At 37.9% G+C, this 20746-nt stretch overlaps 1 protein-coding gene across 1 annotated transcript; it reads left to right on the forward strand.

Annotated features, from left to right (window-relative positions):
• The first annotated feature begins 449 nt into the window (after window positions 1–449).
• LOC104095311 (uncharacterized) lies at window positions 450–4375 on the forward strand. Its single transcript, XM_009601414.4, has 5 exons — window positions 450–945; window positions 2399–2494; window positions 2600–2648; window positions 2923–3037; window positions 4205–4375. The coding sequence occupies exons 1-4, from the start codon at window positions 556–558 to the stop codon at window positions 3018–3020; spliced, it is 633 nt and encodes a 210-aa protein (XP_009599709.1). The 5' UTR covers window positions 450–555; the 3' UTR covers window positions 3021–3037; window positions 4205–4375.
• Window positions 4376–20746: the final 16371 nt, after the last annotated feature.

Below are 20746 nucleotides of genomic sequence, written 5' to 3' on the forward strand. Positions count from 1 at the left end.
AAGAGGAGAAGAAGAAAACGAAAGAGGAGAATGAGGAGGAGAAAAAAGCCTGAAATTGTTTAAAAAGTGGGTATAAGTTAAATTTTTTTTAAAAAGTAGGTATATGTTAAATTTGGGGATCAAATAGGACGCCCGCACAATGGCCTCACTGGCCAAAGCCTTAGAGCCGTCCCTGAATAATCAACATGCGATAAACATCTATTTGAGAATAATTCAATCATAAAATTTCATTTTAAAAAAAATTTAGAGCAAGTTTTCTACGGATTCATGGCAAGTTAAGATATATCAACAGATTTTTTTAAAATAATAGATTGAAGAATTTTGTTACCGTGAAAGAAGAAATTGATTCTACAGGGATCTTCAGAGTATGTTATTGGAGATTTTTGTATTTTGCACCTCTATTGCGTGCTTAAATGATTTGCATAGTAAAATGAGATTAGCGGCTTATAAAGCTTCACTTCGACGTGGCAATTTCAAAATTTGAAAAAACAAAAACCCGCCAGTATAAAGCCCCAACAATCGAATTCGCATTGCAGAGAGAAGTTTCACCAAGAGATGAAGAAAAGATCGAGATCGACGAGGAAGTCATCTGCGGCGGATTTTCTGTCAACTCCGCCGGCGACCTCGGCTGCAAGTCCTGTCCAGTCGATGAGTGAGTCTCCGAAGCCATTCGTGTTCAATTTCAATACGTTCAACGCTACGCCAACATCATCATCGAAGAAGAAGCTGAGGACTACTGGAAAGAAGAGCTTCAATATTTCAAGTCCGGAGCAGTTGAAACCTGCCGGTTCTCCGGCGTCAGTCAAAAACCTGAAGTCGATAGCGGATCTGAAGGAATTTGCATCTTCTCAATTGGACTCTGTTAAGCGCCAGATTGAGCGATCGCACATGGAGATTCTCAAGGACCTCGAGGCTTCTCAATCTCGCCTTCAGAAACGTCTCAAGGTCTCTCTCCCTCCCTCTCTCTTACACACACACACACACGTAGCCACGAGATTTTGAAGATAACATTATATTCATACATCCATCTGCTAGTGCTTAGGTCAGTGGTAGAATTAGCTCTTATGCATGCGTGTATTTGTGTGTGAGTGTGTGTAATAAATGTGTATGTATGTCTCCGGGTAATGCTCTCGTATTCAAAGTGTACGGGCATATATTGAATCCTTTTTTTTGATTCCATATACTTTCTAGATGATTCACGATTTTAGGTTTTGTTTTTTCCGGATGGATACGCTATGTGATATGAGGTAATTTCCAACTAATCTTCTCAATTCGGTTATCTGTCAATTGTTTCCGGTTTGTCGATTCAGTTTTCTCGATTCAGTGGTCTATCAATCAACTGTTCGGTGTTGTTGTTTTTGAGTTTTGAGATGCAGCTTCTAAGAAGTTGCTTGATCTCAGCAACTAGAATAGTGAATGCCCTAGAACATTCCCGAATATTAAAGTTAATCATTAGACGGATGATTAACTAATCTGATTCACTCACAATCTTAGATTTGTTATAAGTATTCCCCTCAGAATTGTTTTAATGCCAGGTAGATAGGCTTTAAGCATAGTAAAACTATTCTTTTTGCTAAAGATGAATAATCTTATGGACTAAAATGTGTATATTTCGCATACGATATCTAGGTTCCTTGGCTCTCACAAAGATTCAAGCGTAACCCAGAGTTCTGCACAATTATCTGTTGACATAGCGACATCTAGCACTGGAGTGTTAATTCAGGCTCATCTAAATGAGATTCCAATGTTACGATACCAAATTATTTGTCCGTTTTGTGCGTCAATGGTGCAGTTCTTTGCGCTCTATTATTAAACATGAACCAGAATGCTTAGCTGTACTTTATTGGAAGAGGATACATAAGAGACTTGCAAGTTGAGCTTGTTACATGCAAAGTAATTGTCTTCATTGCTGTCATCTGACTTAGAGAGAGCATCTAGTTTAACACCTTATTTCTGTTACTGAAATAAAAAGAAATCTCTTTTAAGCTTTATGAGATTAGTCAATTTTGAGTTATTGACCTAAATTCAAGTAAATAAGGATTAGAATCTTATCTTCTCTAAGTTGATCTCATGCTTTACAAGCTTCCATCAAGCTATGGATATAAACAAGATTAAGGATAATCCATCGAATTACGTGATTTTCCACTGTTTCACGATTCCATTGTAACATGGGGTTTGATTGCATTTAGTGGTTATGTTAAGTAGTTTTCTCTTGGTGGCTCCATACATCATTATGTTGTTACTTTAACTTCTTAAGCAATTAAAAGGGCTAGAAGAACCATCTATGACCAGTTCTATAGATAATATAGCCAATTCCACACATCGGAGCTGTTTCATATCTGTTGGTAAATGTGGTATTTCGTTACATTTTCCTTCTAATTTTTGTGTAATTAAACAGATTCAGACACAAGGATGCCAGCAAGTGGCAGATGAAGCAGAAAGGGAGTATAAAAAGATGTCTGAGCGAATCAATGAAGGCAGGGATGCAATGAAGGTGAATCTTTCATTATAGATCTGCTATTATATTTCACAAGTCTGATCCTATTTAATCTCAGTTTCTGTGTCATTACCATTGGTTAATGTGATCTTTCCTTTCTAGGCTTCATATTCAACGTTCATGGCAGAACTTCAAGCTAGTGGAGCTCGTTGTAAGTTCTTAGCCTTATGTCAACTATGCTTTTTAGTAACTGCAACTGTACTGCTGCAAGTTTCTTAACAATGCTACACACTATAATAACCTTGAAATATTTGGCTTTAACACCTGGGATAAGTAGATGAAGAAATAGACCGTAGGTTACTTCTTTTCTTAATTTTTTTGTTTTGGGGGGGGGGGGGGGGGGGGCCCAAAATGTTAACAGATTCTTCTGAATTGCCTGTCTGATAAGATGAACATCTTACAAAACTTGTTCACTTACATTACAGTGTGTAAACAAACCATCCCTGAGTTGTCACAATCTGCCGAGAAAGCCATAGATACTCTCAAGAACCGTTATGGGATCCATTCAACTTCAGCTTGTTGAAGGCATTGGCAGTTTAGGTAATTTCTTTTGCTGTTTGATTGTTGTATCTATCTCAAAATCTGAACTAAGAATTATACAAGGCGATGAGTCTTTTACTCATCTATCCTATATTTATGTTATTATATTTCCTGGTATATGGAACGTGAATTAGGAAATATGTTTCTTTCAATGGTAGTAATCACCATATGCAACATGGTAGCCTGTATAAGCATACAAAATCGGGGCATGTTAACATGGTAGCCTATATCCTATATTTATGTTATTATATTTCCTGGTATATGGAACGTGAATTAGGAAATATGTTTCTTTCAATGGTAGTAATCACCATATGCAACATGGTAGCCTGTATAAGCATACAAAATCGGGGCATGTTCATTTTGAAGTATGTGAAATCTACCTGGGGAAAACGCCTATAGATTCCTTTCTCCTTATCCGTATGGCCATATCCCATATGGAACGCTTGTTAAGATCCTAGTTTGCTTTATACAGTCATCAACTCCTGTTTAATAGTGTTTCTCATGCAATTATTTTATTTATTGCTTGAAGGACTGTTTGAACTTAAGCAAAAAGTGGAAAATGGAATTTAGCTCTTGTAAAAGGGAATATTTTTGACATATCAGAGGTAACTATTTGAAATCAGTACTTCCAAAATCGTTAAGTTTGCTTGGCTCCTATGCAGAATGATCGTTTTGCACCTTTTTAAGCCTTCACGCCATTGCTAGCAGATAAAATTCCTTCATTTCATCCTCTAAATCACTTCTATACAGAAATTTGAGCACCAAGCCAGCATATATCCCTAAGGGCTGAAACACTGATTGATAATAAATCATCTTTAGCTGGCAGCTGGCCTTTTGAGTGGAAAAGCATTCATCTTCTCTATTACATTGACGCAAACATTTTGTTCTTGTTTGTTTGGGTTGATCAATTGATTATCTGCCCGCCTGTTGTAAAACACTGTCGTTTGCTTTTGCCTGACATTTTTCGAAACTCATAATCCATTTTTATTTGAGCTATATAATTTCTTGATAGGTGGAGTCTAGTTTCTCTGAATTTCATTAACTAAGACGGTGTAGGAGACTAGGAGTACATAGAGATAGTTCAAGTGATTATCTTTTGAAGGCCTTCTTATAATAGAGATTTAATCCATAAAATTCTAACTCATTATTGCTGTTATCTTTTTGCAGGGATAATTTTCGAGTGAATGGATGGGAAGTAGGAAAACTGAATCTGAAAGGTGTTCTGAGACAGTGGGAGTTTAAAATTGCAGTTTTTTGAAGAATATTCACAACATGCAAATTTGAGTGCTTAGTCTTGTAAATTCATATCTTCTAGATGCATTGACTACCATCTTCCTGGTTCATCCACCCTTATATTGGCTTAATCTGGTAATTCCTATTAGAATACTACTTTTGTGCATATGCCACACGAAGCGAAGAAACGAAGATACTCGAAAAGAATGAAAATTGGAAGAGTTCCTTTTTTCTTATATACACCGAGAGTACCGGACCAATTTATTTTACCAGTGAAATAATTGCTTCTAGGCATTTGGTCAAGTACTTATTTTTGATATTTAGTCTACTTCAGAGATTACGCAAAAGTGTAATATGTAGCATGTAGAAAAATCCGTCTAATTCTTTTGATCAGCATTTAAGCTTTTCAAAGTGGATGTGCAGAGATGGTCTGTCAACAAGTGGTCGCTATGGACCTCATGTCCTCTTTCCCTGGAGAAAGGAATCATATAGTAGTAGACTAGTAGTAGTTTTAAATATCCAAAAGAGAAAGCTGCTAGCCTATGCCATTTGAGCTGTAATACAGTAATTATTACTGTCCAATGAGCTTTTAAAAATTGAATTATTCAATTATTGTCAAGGGCAGTGCAGTTTTTAGGGTTAAAGCTGGATATAAGATAAGCTTTGTCCAAATATCAAGATAAAAGAATATGCCCACTAACCGATAGAACAATGTGAAAATGTAGGTTTACAGGGCGGAGAAGTTACGAAAACCTGCTCTTATCCTAAAGTAGCATCACCCTTGCCATCTTTCCATAACAGATGCATCGGAAGTCAAGAGGTTGATATTATCCCTCGTGGACCAACTTAAGTTTAGGGACTTGAGAATGGAACAAAAAAATAGGGAGCCAACCCTCTACCTGATAAGTTATGTGTCCTGTTATGTTTTGATAATGTAACAAACTTAATGTTAAGAACCAGATGGAGAACCTGTTCCACATCCTTAAAGTGCTCAAGATCAACAGTCTCAAGTATGGGACATGTTCCAACACTTAGAGTCAAAGAAACAACACAGGAAATAGATAGACATCAGTTTCCTTGCTGACTGTACCAGTCAATTCCCCATAGCTGTAAAGTGGCTGCAACTGTGCCTCAGCACACACACAACAGTGTATACAGTGCACCAGTCACTTTATGGGGAATGCCCTTGTACCAAACATGCTTAAATCATTCGAATGATGTCACTTATGTAATATTAACATGAAGCAAAGGCAAAACATCACACTTGCACATTCCAAAATTCATCAAGCTCCCTCTCAAGTGTGTTGCCAATCTGCAAGTGATATTCAAGGCGTCAAGAACAAAGAACAACATAACGAAGGACCTATTTTCTGCATTGAGTCATTATATGTCCTTAGTTGTGTTGTACCTTTGTTAAAAGTGATGTACTTGTAATTCCTACTTAGCTTAGTTAGAAGCATTGTGTAGAAAACCTTTTGTAAAACCATAAACCTTGTGTTTGTTTCTTGGCTAGAGTTAGTCGAGTTGTAAGCTTTGTAATAGAGTTATTACAAAGGGGCTTGTAATAGATTTATTACAAGTTAGTGAGGGATTATGAGGTTAATTCCTAGGTTACAATGATTTGTAATCTGAAGTTTGGTCAGTAGTGAAGTTGAAATCCTACGAGTGTAGGTCGTGATTTTTAATCCCGTGAGCTAGGAGTTTTCCATGTAAAACTCTATTGTGTTAATTATTAACTGTTGTGTCTGTGTTCTGTGGGAACTAATAGAGAACCTGGTTCTCTATACAGTTTAGTGGACCCTTAGTTTGTATCAATTGGTATCAGAGCAGGTTCTTTCTATCAGGCTAACACCTAGAAAGGATCCGCATGGCTGCTCCACCAAACTTCGAAGAAGGTCAATCCACCTACAGACCACCAAGATTCAATGGCCAATACTATGGATGGTGGAAGACAAGGATGACTGAAGATTCAGAGTTCTGAGATGTTATCTGCGATGGTCGCTTCGTTCCTATGAAAACCATTGGGGAACCATCAGTGATAGTTCCCAAGTCCAGGAAGGAATACAGCGATGCTGACCGCAAGGCTATAAAGAAGAACTTTCGAGCAAAGAAAATCCACGTCTGTGGCATTGGGCTAGATGAATACAACAGGATTTCTGCTTGTCAATCTGCCAAGGAGATCTGGGAAGCTCTTCAAACAATACACGAAGGGACAACTCAAGTCAAGTAGTCGAAGATTGATATGCTAACCACTGAGTATGAACTCTTTAGGATGAAGTACAATGAGTCCATTCAGGACATGCACACTCGCTTCACCCCTATCATCAATGAGCTCCATTTCCTGGGAGAAATCATTCCAAGGAACAAACTTGTCAGGAAAATACTTAGTGTATTACCTGGTTCCTGGGAAAGCAAAGTAAATGCTATCACGGAGGCAAAGGATCTACAAAAGCTAACCATTGATGAACTCATTGGTAATTTGAAAACTTGTGAAATGAAGAAGAAAAAGGATCATGAGAGAAGAGAGACCAAAATGGAGAAGAACCTGGTCCTCAAGACAGACAACAATGTTTCAAGTGGTGAGGATGTTGATATGGCTTACTTGACAAAGAGATTTCAGAAGATGGCCCGCAGAGATGAAGGTATTCCAAAGAAGGGCAGCTCCAGCAAGCCAAGAGGATATGACTTATGTCATAAGTGCAGGAAGCCAGGACATTTCATCAAGGATTGTCCCCTCCTCAAGCAAGACCATTACAAGCACAACACAGACAAAGCAGCCAAGAGGAACCCAGTTCCTGATAAAAGATTTAAAAGAAAAGAAGCCGATGACAATGTTGTGAAACAAGCTCTTCCTGCATGGGGAGACTCTTCCAGCAAATCTGGAGAAGATGATGCACAATGTGACACCTCCATGATGGCAGTCGAAAGTGAAGCAGCTGTTTATGATTCCATCTTTGCCTTGATGGCAAAGTCTGACGATGATGAAGATAATGATGATGATGAGGTAAACTTTCTAGACGTTCAAAGAAATCTAAAGTCTTACTCTTAGAAAAAGCTTATATATTTGGGAAATATTTTAATTGACACTTATCACAATCTTATAAATGATAAAATGCCTTAACTATAGAGCTAGGAGAGGTAGAAAATGAGAGAGATGATTTGGTAGTTGTAGTGGCCAACCTAAAAGAAACCATCAAGAATCTAGTGAAAGAAAAAAGTGTTCTGATTAAAAAGGTTAAAAACATAGAGAATGAGAGATATGACTTATTTCATGGACCTAAAATAAACAATAGAGGAATTAAAAAGGGGAAACCGTTCTGGGACTATCCAAAAGGGGAAGAAAGTTGCAAGTGAGGCACACATTAAGCTTGAAAATGAACTTCAATCTGTGAAATCTAGTATGTGTGCTGAACTTGAAAGAAATAGACAACTTCAAGAAGATCTAGGCAGAGTTAAAAATGACTTCAAAAAATCTCTAAAGTGGACCCGGTCCTCTGATACAATTGCTGCCATGTATAGAAGCAATGGTGGGAATAGGCAGGGAGTCGGGTTCCAAAGGGAAAAGACTCCCTACAATCCACATAGCAAATATGTTACTGTCCCTGATAACTGTCTTTGCACTAACTGTGGCAACACTGGTCACTTTAAAGAAAACTGTAGAATTCAGTCCCAACAGAAAAACAAGGTGTTTGTTGAAAAGGTAACTACTGCTAAGGAACCTGGTCCCTCCGTTAAAAAATATATACTACCTGCCTGGACAAAAAGAAGTTTAATTCGACCCTTTCTTCCCTACAAAGGACCCAAACTTATTTGGGTTCCTAAGTCTAATCCTTGATTCTCTTGTGCAGGGAGTACTTAAAGGAAGCAGCCAAAAATAATACATGGATAGTGGTTGTTCTAAGCACATGACTGGAAGCATCGATGATTTCCTTTCACTCAAAGCCCTGCAAGGAGGGAGTGTGTCCTTTGGCAATGGCAAAAAGGGATACATTCTGAGAGTAGGAAGAATTGGGAAGTCACTCACTCACTCAATTGAAAATATATACTATGTGAACGGCTTGAAATATAGCCTACTGAGTGTTTTTCAAATTTGCGACAAAGGAAACAAAGTGAAATTTGTGTCAAAAGTCTGCACAGTCACAAATATTGTGACTGGTGAAGTGGTCCTGATGGCAAAAGAATACAAGAACATTTATGTTGCTGATTTTGAGTCCCTGCAAAATGGGGATCTCACGTGTCTGAGTGCTGTTGATGATGATGCTGAACTATAGCATAAGTAATTGGGTCATGCAAGCTTTACGTTGCTGAACAAACTGGTCAGGAAGGACCTGGTTCGTTGCCTGCCGATGTCAAGTTTTAAAGACCACAAGGTGTGTGATGCATGTGTAAAAAAAAGCAAGTCAGGTCTTCTTTCAAGCCCAAAAAGGATATTAGCACCTTAAGGCCACTCAATCTCCTCCATATGGATCTGTGTCGATCTATGAGGGTGCCAAGTAGAGGAGGAAAGAAGTACATTTTTGTTATAGTGGATGACTATTCTAGATTCACCTGGACCTTGTTCTTCAAAACCAAGGATGAAACTTTTCCAGTGTTTGTTGCTTTCGTGAAGAAGATCCAAGTGAAGCTGAGCCACAATGTTGCGTGTATAAGATCTGATCACGACACATAGTTCGATAATGCAAAATTCGACGAATTCTGTACTGAAAATGGCATAAGTCATAATTTCTCAGCTCCAAGAACACCTCACCAAAATGGTATTTGGAGAGGGAAAAATAGGACTCTTAAAGACATGGCGAGAACAATGCTGATTGACAGTGACATTGCTAAAAACTTCTGGGCAGAAGTAGTTAACACTGCATGCTATTTGGTGAACAGGTGCATGATCAGGTCCCTCCTGAACAAGACTACGTATGAACTGCTGAACGGAAGGAAACCCAAGCTAACACATTTGAGAACATTTGGCTGCAAATGTTTTGTCCTCAACAATAGTAAGGAAGCTCTTGGAAAATTTGATGCCAAAAATGATGAATGCATCTTTCTGGGCTATTTATCACAAAGCATAGCATTCAAAGTCTACAACAAAAGAACTATATGTTAAGGAAAACATACATGTGATCTTTGATGAATCACACCACCTACGTGGAAAATATTCACATGATAAGATTGATCAAGACGGAGAGCAGTCAACAGTCCCTGGTGAAGTTATTGATATGGAAAATGGAAAGGCTGACATGATAAGCTACGTCAAGGAATCAAATAATGATGATGCAACTGTATCTCCAGCTTATGTAGAGGAACCTGGTTCCTCGATCACAACAACCGAAGTTGAGAACAGAGTTGCTGATGCTGTGCAAGGAACCCCAGATGCTAAGCTGAGAAGCGGGACTCACGTCAACCATGGGTCACATTCAGAAGTACCTGGACCCTCTCACAATGAGATTCATATGTCTAGCTGGAAGCACAAAAATTCACACCCTCTTCAAAATATGATCACTCATCTCTACTCAGGGATCCAATCTAGATCGAAGTCGAGAAACTCACTTGCCTTCTCAGCCTTTCTCTATCAAATTGAGCACAAAAATATCAAGGAAGCATTGAAAGATTCTGGCTGGATTATTGCTATGCAAGATGAACTCCATCAATTTAAGAGGAATAATGTATGACGCCTAGTTCCTAGACCTGCTGACAGAACTGTTATAGGAACCAAGTGGGTATTTGATGTCGCCCAAATTCATACCACTGAATGGGATTGTGAAGCGGCTGATGCAATTACAATTACCCAACGTGAGTCGGGGTCGATTCCACAGAGAGCTTATATTGGATTAGGTATATATCTAGACTAGGTGTATGACGTGCCCAAATTGCACTTCCACATAATTTGGTTGTTTTTTCCTACTTCTAAAAAGTATACTATTGTTTGTAAATGAAAAGCTAAGGAACAATATTTTTAGTATTGTTGTTTTTCAAGTTGATAAAAGATCTAGGGTCGTGACTTCCACCTATGTGGTTACCTAACAGATTATGGGCTTTAGGGCAGGTTTGATTGATCTGGATATAATATAGCAATCACACACAATTACCCACTCTATACCTCTAGGTAGTTTGAGTAGTTTTTCCCAATTTGGATTTCTCAAGACCAAATGGGTAATTGGCAAAACTAATGATAGATGCTCAAGTCGGGTCTTACTATCTCTAGATTTGACCCTTTAATTGGGGCTATCAATTTCTTGAGTTCACCCCAATTCCTTGTTAGCCAAGTTTTTCTAGACTTAGTCTCTCTTTCTCAAGTAGAGACTAGGTCAATTAGGCTTGAATTAATGTTTGCAACCATTAATTCTTAAATTCAAGCAAGAACTAAACTAAATATCATACACCAAATCACAAACAAGCCCCAAATTAAACACCTATTAGGCACCCACACTAGGGTTAGATCACAACCCTAGTTAAGAATTTAGCTACTCATAGGCAAAATTGAAGAAACTAAAGAAGAAACTAAGATTAAACTCATAATAGATGATTAAGGGAAGAAAATCTAATTTTAAAATGACAAACTATTACAAAGTTACCCAAAACAGTAAGGAAAAAACGGCTATCTACTTTCAGGTGTTCAAACTTGACCTAAATTTGCCAAAAAGATCTATTTATACCCAGCTGAAATTATCTGACGAAATTGCCCATGCGGAGGTTGTGCGGCTGCATAATTCTGTATGCGGTCCGCACTTTGAAGCTGGCTTGACAGGATGGACTTCTGCCGCCGCACAATTCTGGGGTGCGGCCGCACTTCTTCAGATTTTGCGGACCGCACTTCTTCAGATTTTGCGGACCGCACATTTCTGAGTGCGGCCACACTCTTGGACTTGAGCTGGACATGGGAGATTTCTGCGGACCGCACATTTATGAGTGCGGATGCACTTTTGCATTCTGCGGCCGCACAATAATAGTTCGGTCCGAACTTCTTCACCATCTCTCTGAACCTCATCTTCTGCGGCCGCACAATAATTGTGCAGTCCGTACTTTACGAAGGAAATTTGTCAGTGGTTCTTCATAGTCTGCGGCCGCACACAGTATTGTGCAGTCCGCACTTTGCTCTCTTCTGCTTTGTTTTGGTCCTTGTCCAATTTTACTCCTTCTTGAGTTGATTTTAATCTCTTTGGCTCATTTCCCAATATTCCTGCAAGAAAGCACATTTCATTAGTTCTCGGGAATACCTTTAAGCATTTTTGAGCTAAAACGAAAGTAAAAGAGTGCAAATAAGTGGTCAAAATCCCTACTTATCAGTATTCAGAAACAAACTTGATGAGTTTGGGAACACAATAAGGAACAAAGCAATGCTGGTAGTTCAAGGGTACAATCAAGAAGAAGGGATTGACTATGATGAAACTTTTGCCCCAGTTGCTCGAATGGAGGCCATCAGAATCCTTATTGCATTTGCATCTCATATGGAATTCAAATTGTTCCAAATGGATGTCAAAAGTGCATTTTTGAATGGCTTTCTAAAAGAAGAAGTCTTCGCCAAGAAACCTCCTGGCTTCGAATGTCATGAGCATCCTGAGCATGTTTTTAAACTCGACAAGGCCTTATATGGGTTGAAGCAGGCTCCATTTTTAATGGAGTAAAGTTACTCCAACCATTACTCCATTTTTTACCCAAAAAAAGAATATTTCATTTTATATTCTTCTCTCTCTTCAGTATTATATTATTATCTTTTATTTAAATTTTATTTTCTTGTTTCTATTAAAGAAATTCAATCTTTTTTTCTTTTTTATATATTCATCACATATAATTTATATTCCTTTCTTATATAACTACTTAATATAAAATTATTTTATACCATAAATTTTTAAATAATATAATTTGTAAGAAAATATTATAGATTATATATATATTAACGGATAGTTCAAATAAAAGTGAAATCATTGAGATACAAGAACAACAACGAATAGTGTATAAAATAAGTCAACAATGTCTATAGCCACAGCCACAACAATCCTTGGCCCCATTCACTCAATTCTTTAATGATTTTGGTGTATCTGGAAATGACTTAGGTCCCTACTAAATTATTATGTTATTTATTTAGTTTCAATTTTTATGTATTTTTAATTTAATGTATTTTCAACTTTAACGTATTTTTATTTAATGTATTTTTAATTTTCACTTTTCAATTATAGCAACAACTTGTATTTTATATTTTTACCTTTCATATTTTTGATGGTTATATATTTTTTTTGTACAATTATAACTTATAATAAAATTAACTTACAATTTTACGTAAAAATAATAAATGCGTGAAAATTAATTTATCAAAATTATATGCCAAAGTTAAGATGTAAAATTAATATTATAAAGATATTGCATAAACATAATTAGGTATATCTAAAGAGATAAATTAAAAGAGTTAAATAATAAAAATATTAATAAAGTAATATGAATTAGTAATGGAGCAGATGAATAGTGTCACTCCAAATTCGGTAAAGCAGCAAATGACGTGTTCCAGTTACCAAATACTATCTGAGCGTGCGTTTACACCCGATACATGCCTTTCTTTTGGCAATGCTATTACCATAAATCTGCACTATTGATGTTATATACTGCTTCACCACCTTGTACAGTATAGACTCTTCAATGTGTGGAATTAACATAAGGGTAATCATGTCAGTATCTAGGTTAAAATAATTTTCATTGAATGTATCCATGTTATATGTATGTCTGCCAATGTATTTGTCAATCACCCACATATTTGTTCACACTTATTGCACGAAGCATCCACTTACAACCTTGCTCTTATCAATGACAAACTACCTTCCAAATTATTTTTGTCAACTCAGCATCCTCCAATTCTCGAGAACTTTTGAATACAGATTTTTACCACCCTTTGCAAGATATGTTTGCCGGTGAAAAGCATACCTTTTTGGATATCCAGTGGCCTTTCTTCATCCCACATTGATATTTGAATCTCATCCATATCTCTTGTGAAAGCATCGACATTGGGGTGACCTTGAAGGTGATCAACGAAGGGAATCTCCTTAGAACAATATTGCATATGTGTCATATATATTGGTGGCCGTATGGTCGGAGCAGACTGTGCAGTCACGTACATTTCGGTTGTGGCATCATGATCCATTGTCGACATTAGTTCCTCTTCATGATCATTATCTTCGTCATCTGTAAAGGGTAATCCATCGCCTGACTCATGGTCGTTGTTATCGTAGTCACTATCATCTTCTTCAGTCTATGCATTCGCGATATCCTTATTCTGATGTTCTTATGATGGGTTAAAATATGATCGCCTTATTGATCATTTCCCTACACAAAAAATCAAATAATAAATATTCTACAACTATAAAGTATAACTTATTCAGTTCACGGTTTAAACCTACCATTCATAATTTTTATGCAGTATTACATTGTGCACTTGTTGTTGACTCGTGGATATACTACTACGATCCATCCCTCCAAAACTTAAGAAAGTTCCAAAACTGTACGTTTGTTCAGAACTTGTAAAGGCTTCATTTGAAAAATTAATGACGGGCCGATACCTACTAAAAAAAGCAAACACACTATTAATATAAACATTAAAAATAATACTTATAATGAATAAGACTTTACCAGCTGGACTGTGAAGTCTACCAATTTATTGTTCCATCGTAGTTTGATTGTTCATGTATTGACGAGAAATTATGTTCTGACTTCTTATTTTGCAGATAGGTTCATATAATGCCAGGCTCTTTGGTATGATACTTGTTCTAGTAAAATAACTCCAAAACACCCTCAAGCTCTTTGGTATGATACTTGTTCTAGTAAAATAACTCCAAAACACCCTCAGAGGGTTAAGTGTTAGTCGGAGTAGACATAACTGTAACGATCCGATATGTTGTTTTGAGTACTAGCTTTCTACTTCATGCTTTAAAACTTTGAATAGCCTAATTTGATGTTTTATGACTAGCGCGTGGTCCATTTTGATTTTTGAAAAGTTTAAATGTGATTTTACAAAGAAAAATTAATTTTTGAACTTTATAATTGTTGGACTAGACCACAGTCAATATTGTTGGTAAACAAACTAAGATCAATGTTTTGATGATTCTGCTAGGTTCGTATAATGATTTGGACTTGTACATATGTTTGATTGGGGTCCCGGGTGACCTGAAGCTGTTTCAGTGGTTATTGTGAAAAGTTAAAAATTTGAAGTTATGAACATGTGAATTTTTGAGGTCTGATTCTTGATTATAGATGTTATTTTGATATTTTGTGCTTACGAGCGAGTTCATATGAGGTTTATATACTTGTATGGATATTTGGTGTGTGGGCCGTGTGAGTTCGGGGTAGTTTCCGGATGGTTCTTGCACATGTTGCATCAACTAATCTCCTACTGGTGTAATGTGCATCGCGAAAACGGAGATTGTCTCGCGTTCGAGAAAGGGTTAATGGGGCTAGAGTGGCTTTACTCTATGCAAATGTGAAGCCAACAAACGTGAATGGACTGGGGGGATTTGGCCTTCATGAATGCGGATGCCTTAACGCCAACACGGCTGCCTTCACGCGAACGCGTAGGCTAGGCATTGGGGGTTAACAGCCTTCGCGAATGCGATGGTCAGTCGACCATTGGCTTTCGCGAACGCGACAAGTGCTTCACGAACGCGAGGAACACCTGACCCCCAGGTATATAAATGGCTAAAAATAGGGATTTAAATATCTTCACCATTTTTTAGACCTAGATCACGGATTAAGGAGATTATTTAGAGGATTTTCATCCCAGCTTCTAAGGTTAGTAATTTGTACTTAGTTTTGATTTATTTTCATGAATTTTCATAGATTTTCATTTCTAAATCTAGTGTTTTAAAAAAACTTATGAGGGCTAATGTCAAGGATTTAGAGTTCGATTTGAGGTCCAATCTTGATACAAATTGCATATTTGGACTTACGAGAGAATGGATAAACGAGAAATGGTCTTAATTTAGGATTTCGACCAAGTAGGTCCGGGTTGATTTTTTATTGACTTTTCCAAATATGTTACAGATCAAACCTTTTTGGTATTACGGTAGTTACTAAAGCTTGTTTTGACTTATTTGGGCATTATTTGGCTAGATTTGAGTGGTTTTGAGGCTTATTCTAAAGAGAAAGTTGTGTTAGATTGTTGATTTGGTTTTAGAAAGAGGCAAGTATTGTGGTTAACTCTGATTTGAGGGAATTAGAACGTGATTGGTCTATTTTCTACATGATCTATGTGTTGGGAACGGTGTATATGCAAGGCGACAAGTGTATATGCATTGTCATGGGTTAAAGCATGCGGGGTGAACTTATTTATTTCGTCACTCTTATTATATCATGTCTTTACTTATTTATGCTTTTACTTGTTATATTCTCTTACTTGATGCATGTTTCTACTTGATATATGCCTTTACTTGTTACATATTTTTATTTGTCACATGCTTCTACTTGTTTCATGCCTTATTTGTATGTCTTTACTTGTTATAGGCCCCTTACATGTTACTAGATAGATTCCCTTACTTGCTTCATGCCTTTACTTGTCTCATGCCTTTACTTGCTTTATGTATTCACTTGTTTCTTGTCTTACTCTACCATGCTATGTCGGATCGTGTAACCTTTAGATTGTTCTCGTGTTTAGAACTTGTTAAAGTCTTTGTTGACATATATATGTGTAAGGCTGGTTCATGAATATTAGGTTGCCTATCATTCTTTGTTCGTGTTCATATCTCCTTAGTGTATTGTGCATTTTATTTCTCTTTCATGTGATGTTGTGAGTTTCGCTATACTTGGTTATTTATTGAGTGTTTTCATATGAATTAGTATGTTGGATCGGGTTTCACGCTGCAAAGATATTGATTATTAATGATATTAAGATTTTGATCGGGTTGCACGCTGCAACGATATTGAGTATTGATGGTATTTTGATTTGATCAGGTTGCACGTTGCAACAATATGTGTTTTGGTTGCACGCTGTAATAGATTTGATGTCTTGTTGTTATCCTTTGGTTGTTGTTCTCTGTATGGTGATGTGTTATAAGGTTATGCCATGGTGTTATTTTTGGGAACCTTGCTATGTATTTTCTTATTTAATGTTATGCTTTTATTCGTCTATTTCTATATTGCTATTACTTTTTATCACTTACACATGTTTTTAAGTAACTATCTTGTCATAGCCTCGCCACTATCTCGTCAGGGTTAGGCTCGATACTTACTGAGTACATGGGGCTGGTTATACTCATACTATACTTTTGCACTTCTTGTGTAGATCCTCGCGTTGGTCCCATCGTGCTCCCAAGGGTGATTAACTCGAACTATTCAGGAGACTTGAGGTAGTACTGCTTTTCATTCACTGACCCTGGAGTCCCTTGCATCTTCTTTTATTACTGTTTATAATACCAAACATTATTGTATTTTCTTGCAGACTTTGTATTTAGTACTCTTAGTAGCTCATGTACTTTTAGCACCAAATCTTGGAAAGAGGATTAGACAACATTGGGTTGTAGAGGATTAGCACCAATTCACTTTTTATTTTTATTATTATGTTGTTAACTATTAAACTTGCTTTACTTTTTGTTGCTGAGTGTTGGCTTGCCTAGAAAGCGGTGTTAGGCACCATCACGATCCCTTGGCTGGAATGTTAAATCGTGACAAGTTGGCATCAGAGCCTTAGGTTGCATAGGTCTCATGAGTCATGAGAAAGCTTGGTAGAGTCTTAAGGATTGGTACAGAGACGTCTGTACTTATCTTTGAGAGGCTATAAGGCTTTAGGAATTTTCACTTTCTTTCTTCTCTATCATGCGGTTTTGTTCTATCTAAAAGTTTGAATCTTTCTTCTCTTATTCTCTCGCAGATGGTAAAAATACATTTTTCAGTCATAATTGATGAAGAGTCAGAGCCCCAGATCGTAGCGGCTACGAGGGATAGAGGCCGAGGTGAAGGCCAACGTAAGGGAAGAGCTAGGAGCCCAGCCTAGGGTACGTGCAATACCACCTGCAACCACTCACCCCTATCCTAGAGCAACGTCCACTGATCCTTAGATGGATCTAGAGGATGAGATTCCAGTTCAAGTTGAACAAGTACTCCGGAGCTGGTGGTTCAGGGATATCAAACCCCAAAGGTGTTGGTAGTTGGGGTGGTTCAACCTATTACTGCCGCGCAACCTGATAATGGGCCCATGATGTCAGCGAATGCGCTGAAGAGGTTGGATAAGTTTCAAAAGTTGTTTCCTCCTCACTTCAGCGGTGTGCCTTCAGAGAATGCCCGTGACTTCTTAGACCATTGTCATGAGATTCTGTGAAGTTTGGGACAATTGAGTCTAATAGAGTTGATTTCACTGTCTTCCTGAAGCATGGTTTGCCAAAAGGTGGTGGCAGACTTACGGGATGGGCAGATCAATAGGGTAACCTCCTCTCACTTGGACTCTATTTTCAATTCTTGGACAAGTTCATCCTACTCACTCAGAGAGATGAGCTGCACAGTCAGTTTTAGCACCTTTAGCAGGGTGCCATGATAGTAACCCAGTACGAGATGAGATTTGTTGATTTATCTCATCATGTAACCATCCTTGTCCCTACTGAGTGGGAGAGAGTGCGAAGATTTATAAGGGGTCTTACCTATGATATCAGACTACATATGGCTAGAGAGGACGAGACTTAGATTTTATTTGCTTAGGTAGTGCAGATTGCCAAGAGGATTAAGTGCATTCGGGGCCAGTGAGAGAGGTGACTTCTGATAAGAGGCCTCATCATTTTGGTGGCTTCAGTGGTGCCTCATCTGGAGGGAGGGACTCTTTTAATAGACATCATTCTATCAGTCTGGTTCAGTCAGCACTCCAAGTTTCTCGCGGTACTTCAGGTAGCCATGGTACTTATGTTTCTCTCCTGGGGCAGTCATCATACAGTGGACCTCCAACTCAGGTTCTTATTAGTGCACCCTAATATAGAGGTTCTATGGTGGTCCTTCGGGTCATTAGGGACAACTTTATATTCAGCTGCCATGCCAACTGAAGGGTTGCTTTGAGTGCGGAGATGCAGGTCACATAAGAGGTTTTATCCTAGCAGAGTACTCATGCTATAATTCCGATACCAGTTACTATGCCACCCGCCTAACCAGCTAGGGATGGGGTCAGCCCGCTAGAGGTGGAGGTCTACAAGGTACATGTTGTCCTAGAGAGGGGAGGACAGGCTGGTGTGGCTGAATCCCGTTGTTATGCATTCTCTATTAGGCTTGAGGCGGAGTCATCTGAGGTAGTTATCATAGGTACTAGCTCCGTCTATCATAAAGATGCTTTAGTGTTGTTTTATCTAGGTTTTACTTATTCATTAATGTCTTCATACTTTGCATCACACTTGAGTACGCCTCATGATTCTTTTGATATTCTTATTTTTGTATCTACACCGGTTGGGGATCTTAGTAGTAGATCGAGTGTTATGGTCTTGTGTTGTTACTATCAATTTCTTTGATACTATAGTTGACCTAGTGTAGTTAGATATGGTAGAATTTGAGGTTATTCTTGGCATGGAATGGTTGTCCCCATATCATGCTATCTTGAATTGTCATGCCAAGACTGTGACTTTAGCTATGCCAGGGTTCCTTAGGCTAAAGTGGAGAGGGATCCTTTGCCATTCCACGAGTAAGGTAGTTTAATTTTTGCAGGATTGACATATAGTTGATAAGGGATATATAGCATATTAAGATTACATTCGATATTCTAGAAGGTTCTTTCTATGGGTTCAGTATCGATTGTGAGGGAGTTCCTAGAGGTATTTTTTGAAATTTTACTGGGCATGCCAACCTATAGGGATATTGACTTTGTATTGACTTTGTTCCGGGCACCCAGTCTATTTGTATACTGTATGGCTCCAGCGAGTTGAAGGAATTGAAGGAGCAGTTGCAAGATTTGATTGATAAGGGATTCATTAGACCGAGTATTTCTCCTTGGGGTGCACCAGTGTTGTTTCGGAAGAAGAAGCATGGTTCTATGAGGATTTGCAATCATTATCAGCAATTGAACAAGGTTACCATCAAGAACAAGTATTCACTGCCTAGGATTGATGATTTGTTTAATCAGCATCAGGATGTTAAGGTATTTTCCAATATTGATTTGAGATCTAACTACCATCATGTGAATATTAGGGCTTCTGATATCCCTAAGTTTTAGGACACTTTATGGTCATTATGAGTTTTCGGTGATGTCATTTGGGTTGATCAATGCCTAGCAGCGTTCATGGATTTGATGAACTGAATATTCAAACCTTATTTAGATTCCTTTGTGATTGTATTCATTGATGATATTCTGATGTACTCTCGTAGTAGAAAGGATCATGAGCAACACTTGAGAGTAGTACTTTAGACTTTGAAGGATTGTTAGCTTATGCCAAGTTTTCAAAGTATGGGCTCTAGTTGGACTTAGTTGTATTCTTGGTCATATTGTGTCTAGTGATGACATCAATGTTGATCCTAAGAAGATTAAAAATGTTCAACCTAATTCAATTATAGAGATATGGAGTTTCTTAAGTTTGACGAGCTACTATCGTCGCTTTGTTGATGGATTTTCATCTATTGCAGTCCCATTGACCAAGTTAACTCAAAAGGGTGCTCCTTTCAGATTATCTGATGAGTGTGAGGAGAGCTTTCAGAAGCTCAAGATTGCTTTGCCTACAAATCTAGTGTTGGTGTTGACCACAGGTTCGGGGACTTATATCGTGTATTCTGATGCTTCGCATATCATACTTGTCATAATATTGATGTAGGATGGTTAAATGATTACCTACAAATATCATCAGTTGAAGACCCATGAGAAGAATTATCCTGTTCATGATTTAGAGTTGGCAGCTATTGTGAACGCGCTCAAGACATGGAGGCACTACTTGTACGACATGCCATGTGAGGTCTACACTGATCATCAAGGTCTCCAATATTTGTTTAAGCAAAAGGATTTGAATTTGAGGCGACAAAGATGGTTGGAGTTGTTGAAAGACTATGATATCAAAGGCGGAGAACATGGGTAGTTTGGCATTTATTCCAGCTGAGGAGAGGCCATTGGCTATGAATGTTTAGGCCTTGCAAACACATTCGTGAGATGGATATTTTCAAGCCTAGTAAATTTCTTTCTTGTGTGGTGGCACAGTCGTCTTTGTTGAAACACATCAAGGCTCGCCAGTTTGATGATCCTCACTTGTTAGTGCTGAAGGACAAGGTGCAGCGATGTGGTGCGAACAAGGTTGTGATTGGAGATGATGGTGTTATGCAGCTTCAGTTTCAGATTTATGTTTCGAATGTTGATGACTTGAGGGAGTTGATTCTCGATGAAGCTCATAGTTCAAGGTATTCTATTCATCTAGGTGTCACAAAGATGTATCGTGACTTGAAACAACATTACTGGTGGCGAAAGATGAAGAAGGACATTGTTGGGCATGTTTCACAGTGTTTGAATTGCCAGTAGGTGAAGTATGAATATCAGAAATCAAGTGATTTGACTCAGAGGTTGGT

The sequence above is a fragment of the Nicotiana tomentosiformis genome, chromosome 8 (genome assembly GCF_000390325.3).
Source record: "Nicotiana tomentosiformis chromosome 8, ASM39032v3, whole genome shotgun sequence".
Lineage (NCBI taxonomy): Eukaryota > Viridiplantae > Streptophyta > Magnoliopsida > Solanales > Solanaceae > Nicotiana > Nicotiana tomentosiformis.

Coding starts and splice junctions, on each gene's coding strand:
- LOC104095311 (XM_009601414.4), top strand. CDS start 556: ATGAAGAAAAGATCGAGATCGACGAGGAAGTCATCTGCGGCGGATTTT. Junction 946..2,398: donor GCCTTCAGAAACGTCTCAAG/GTCTCTCTCCCT, acceptor GTAATTAAACAG/ATTCAGACACAAGGATGCCA. Junction 2,649..2,922: donor TCAAGCTAGTGGAGCTCGTT/GTAAGTTCTTAG, acceptor CTTACATTACAG/TGTGTAAACAAACCATCCCT.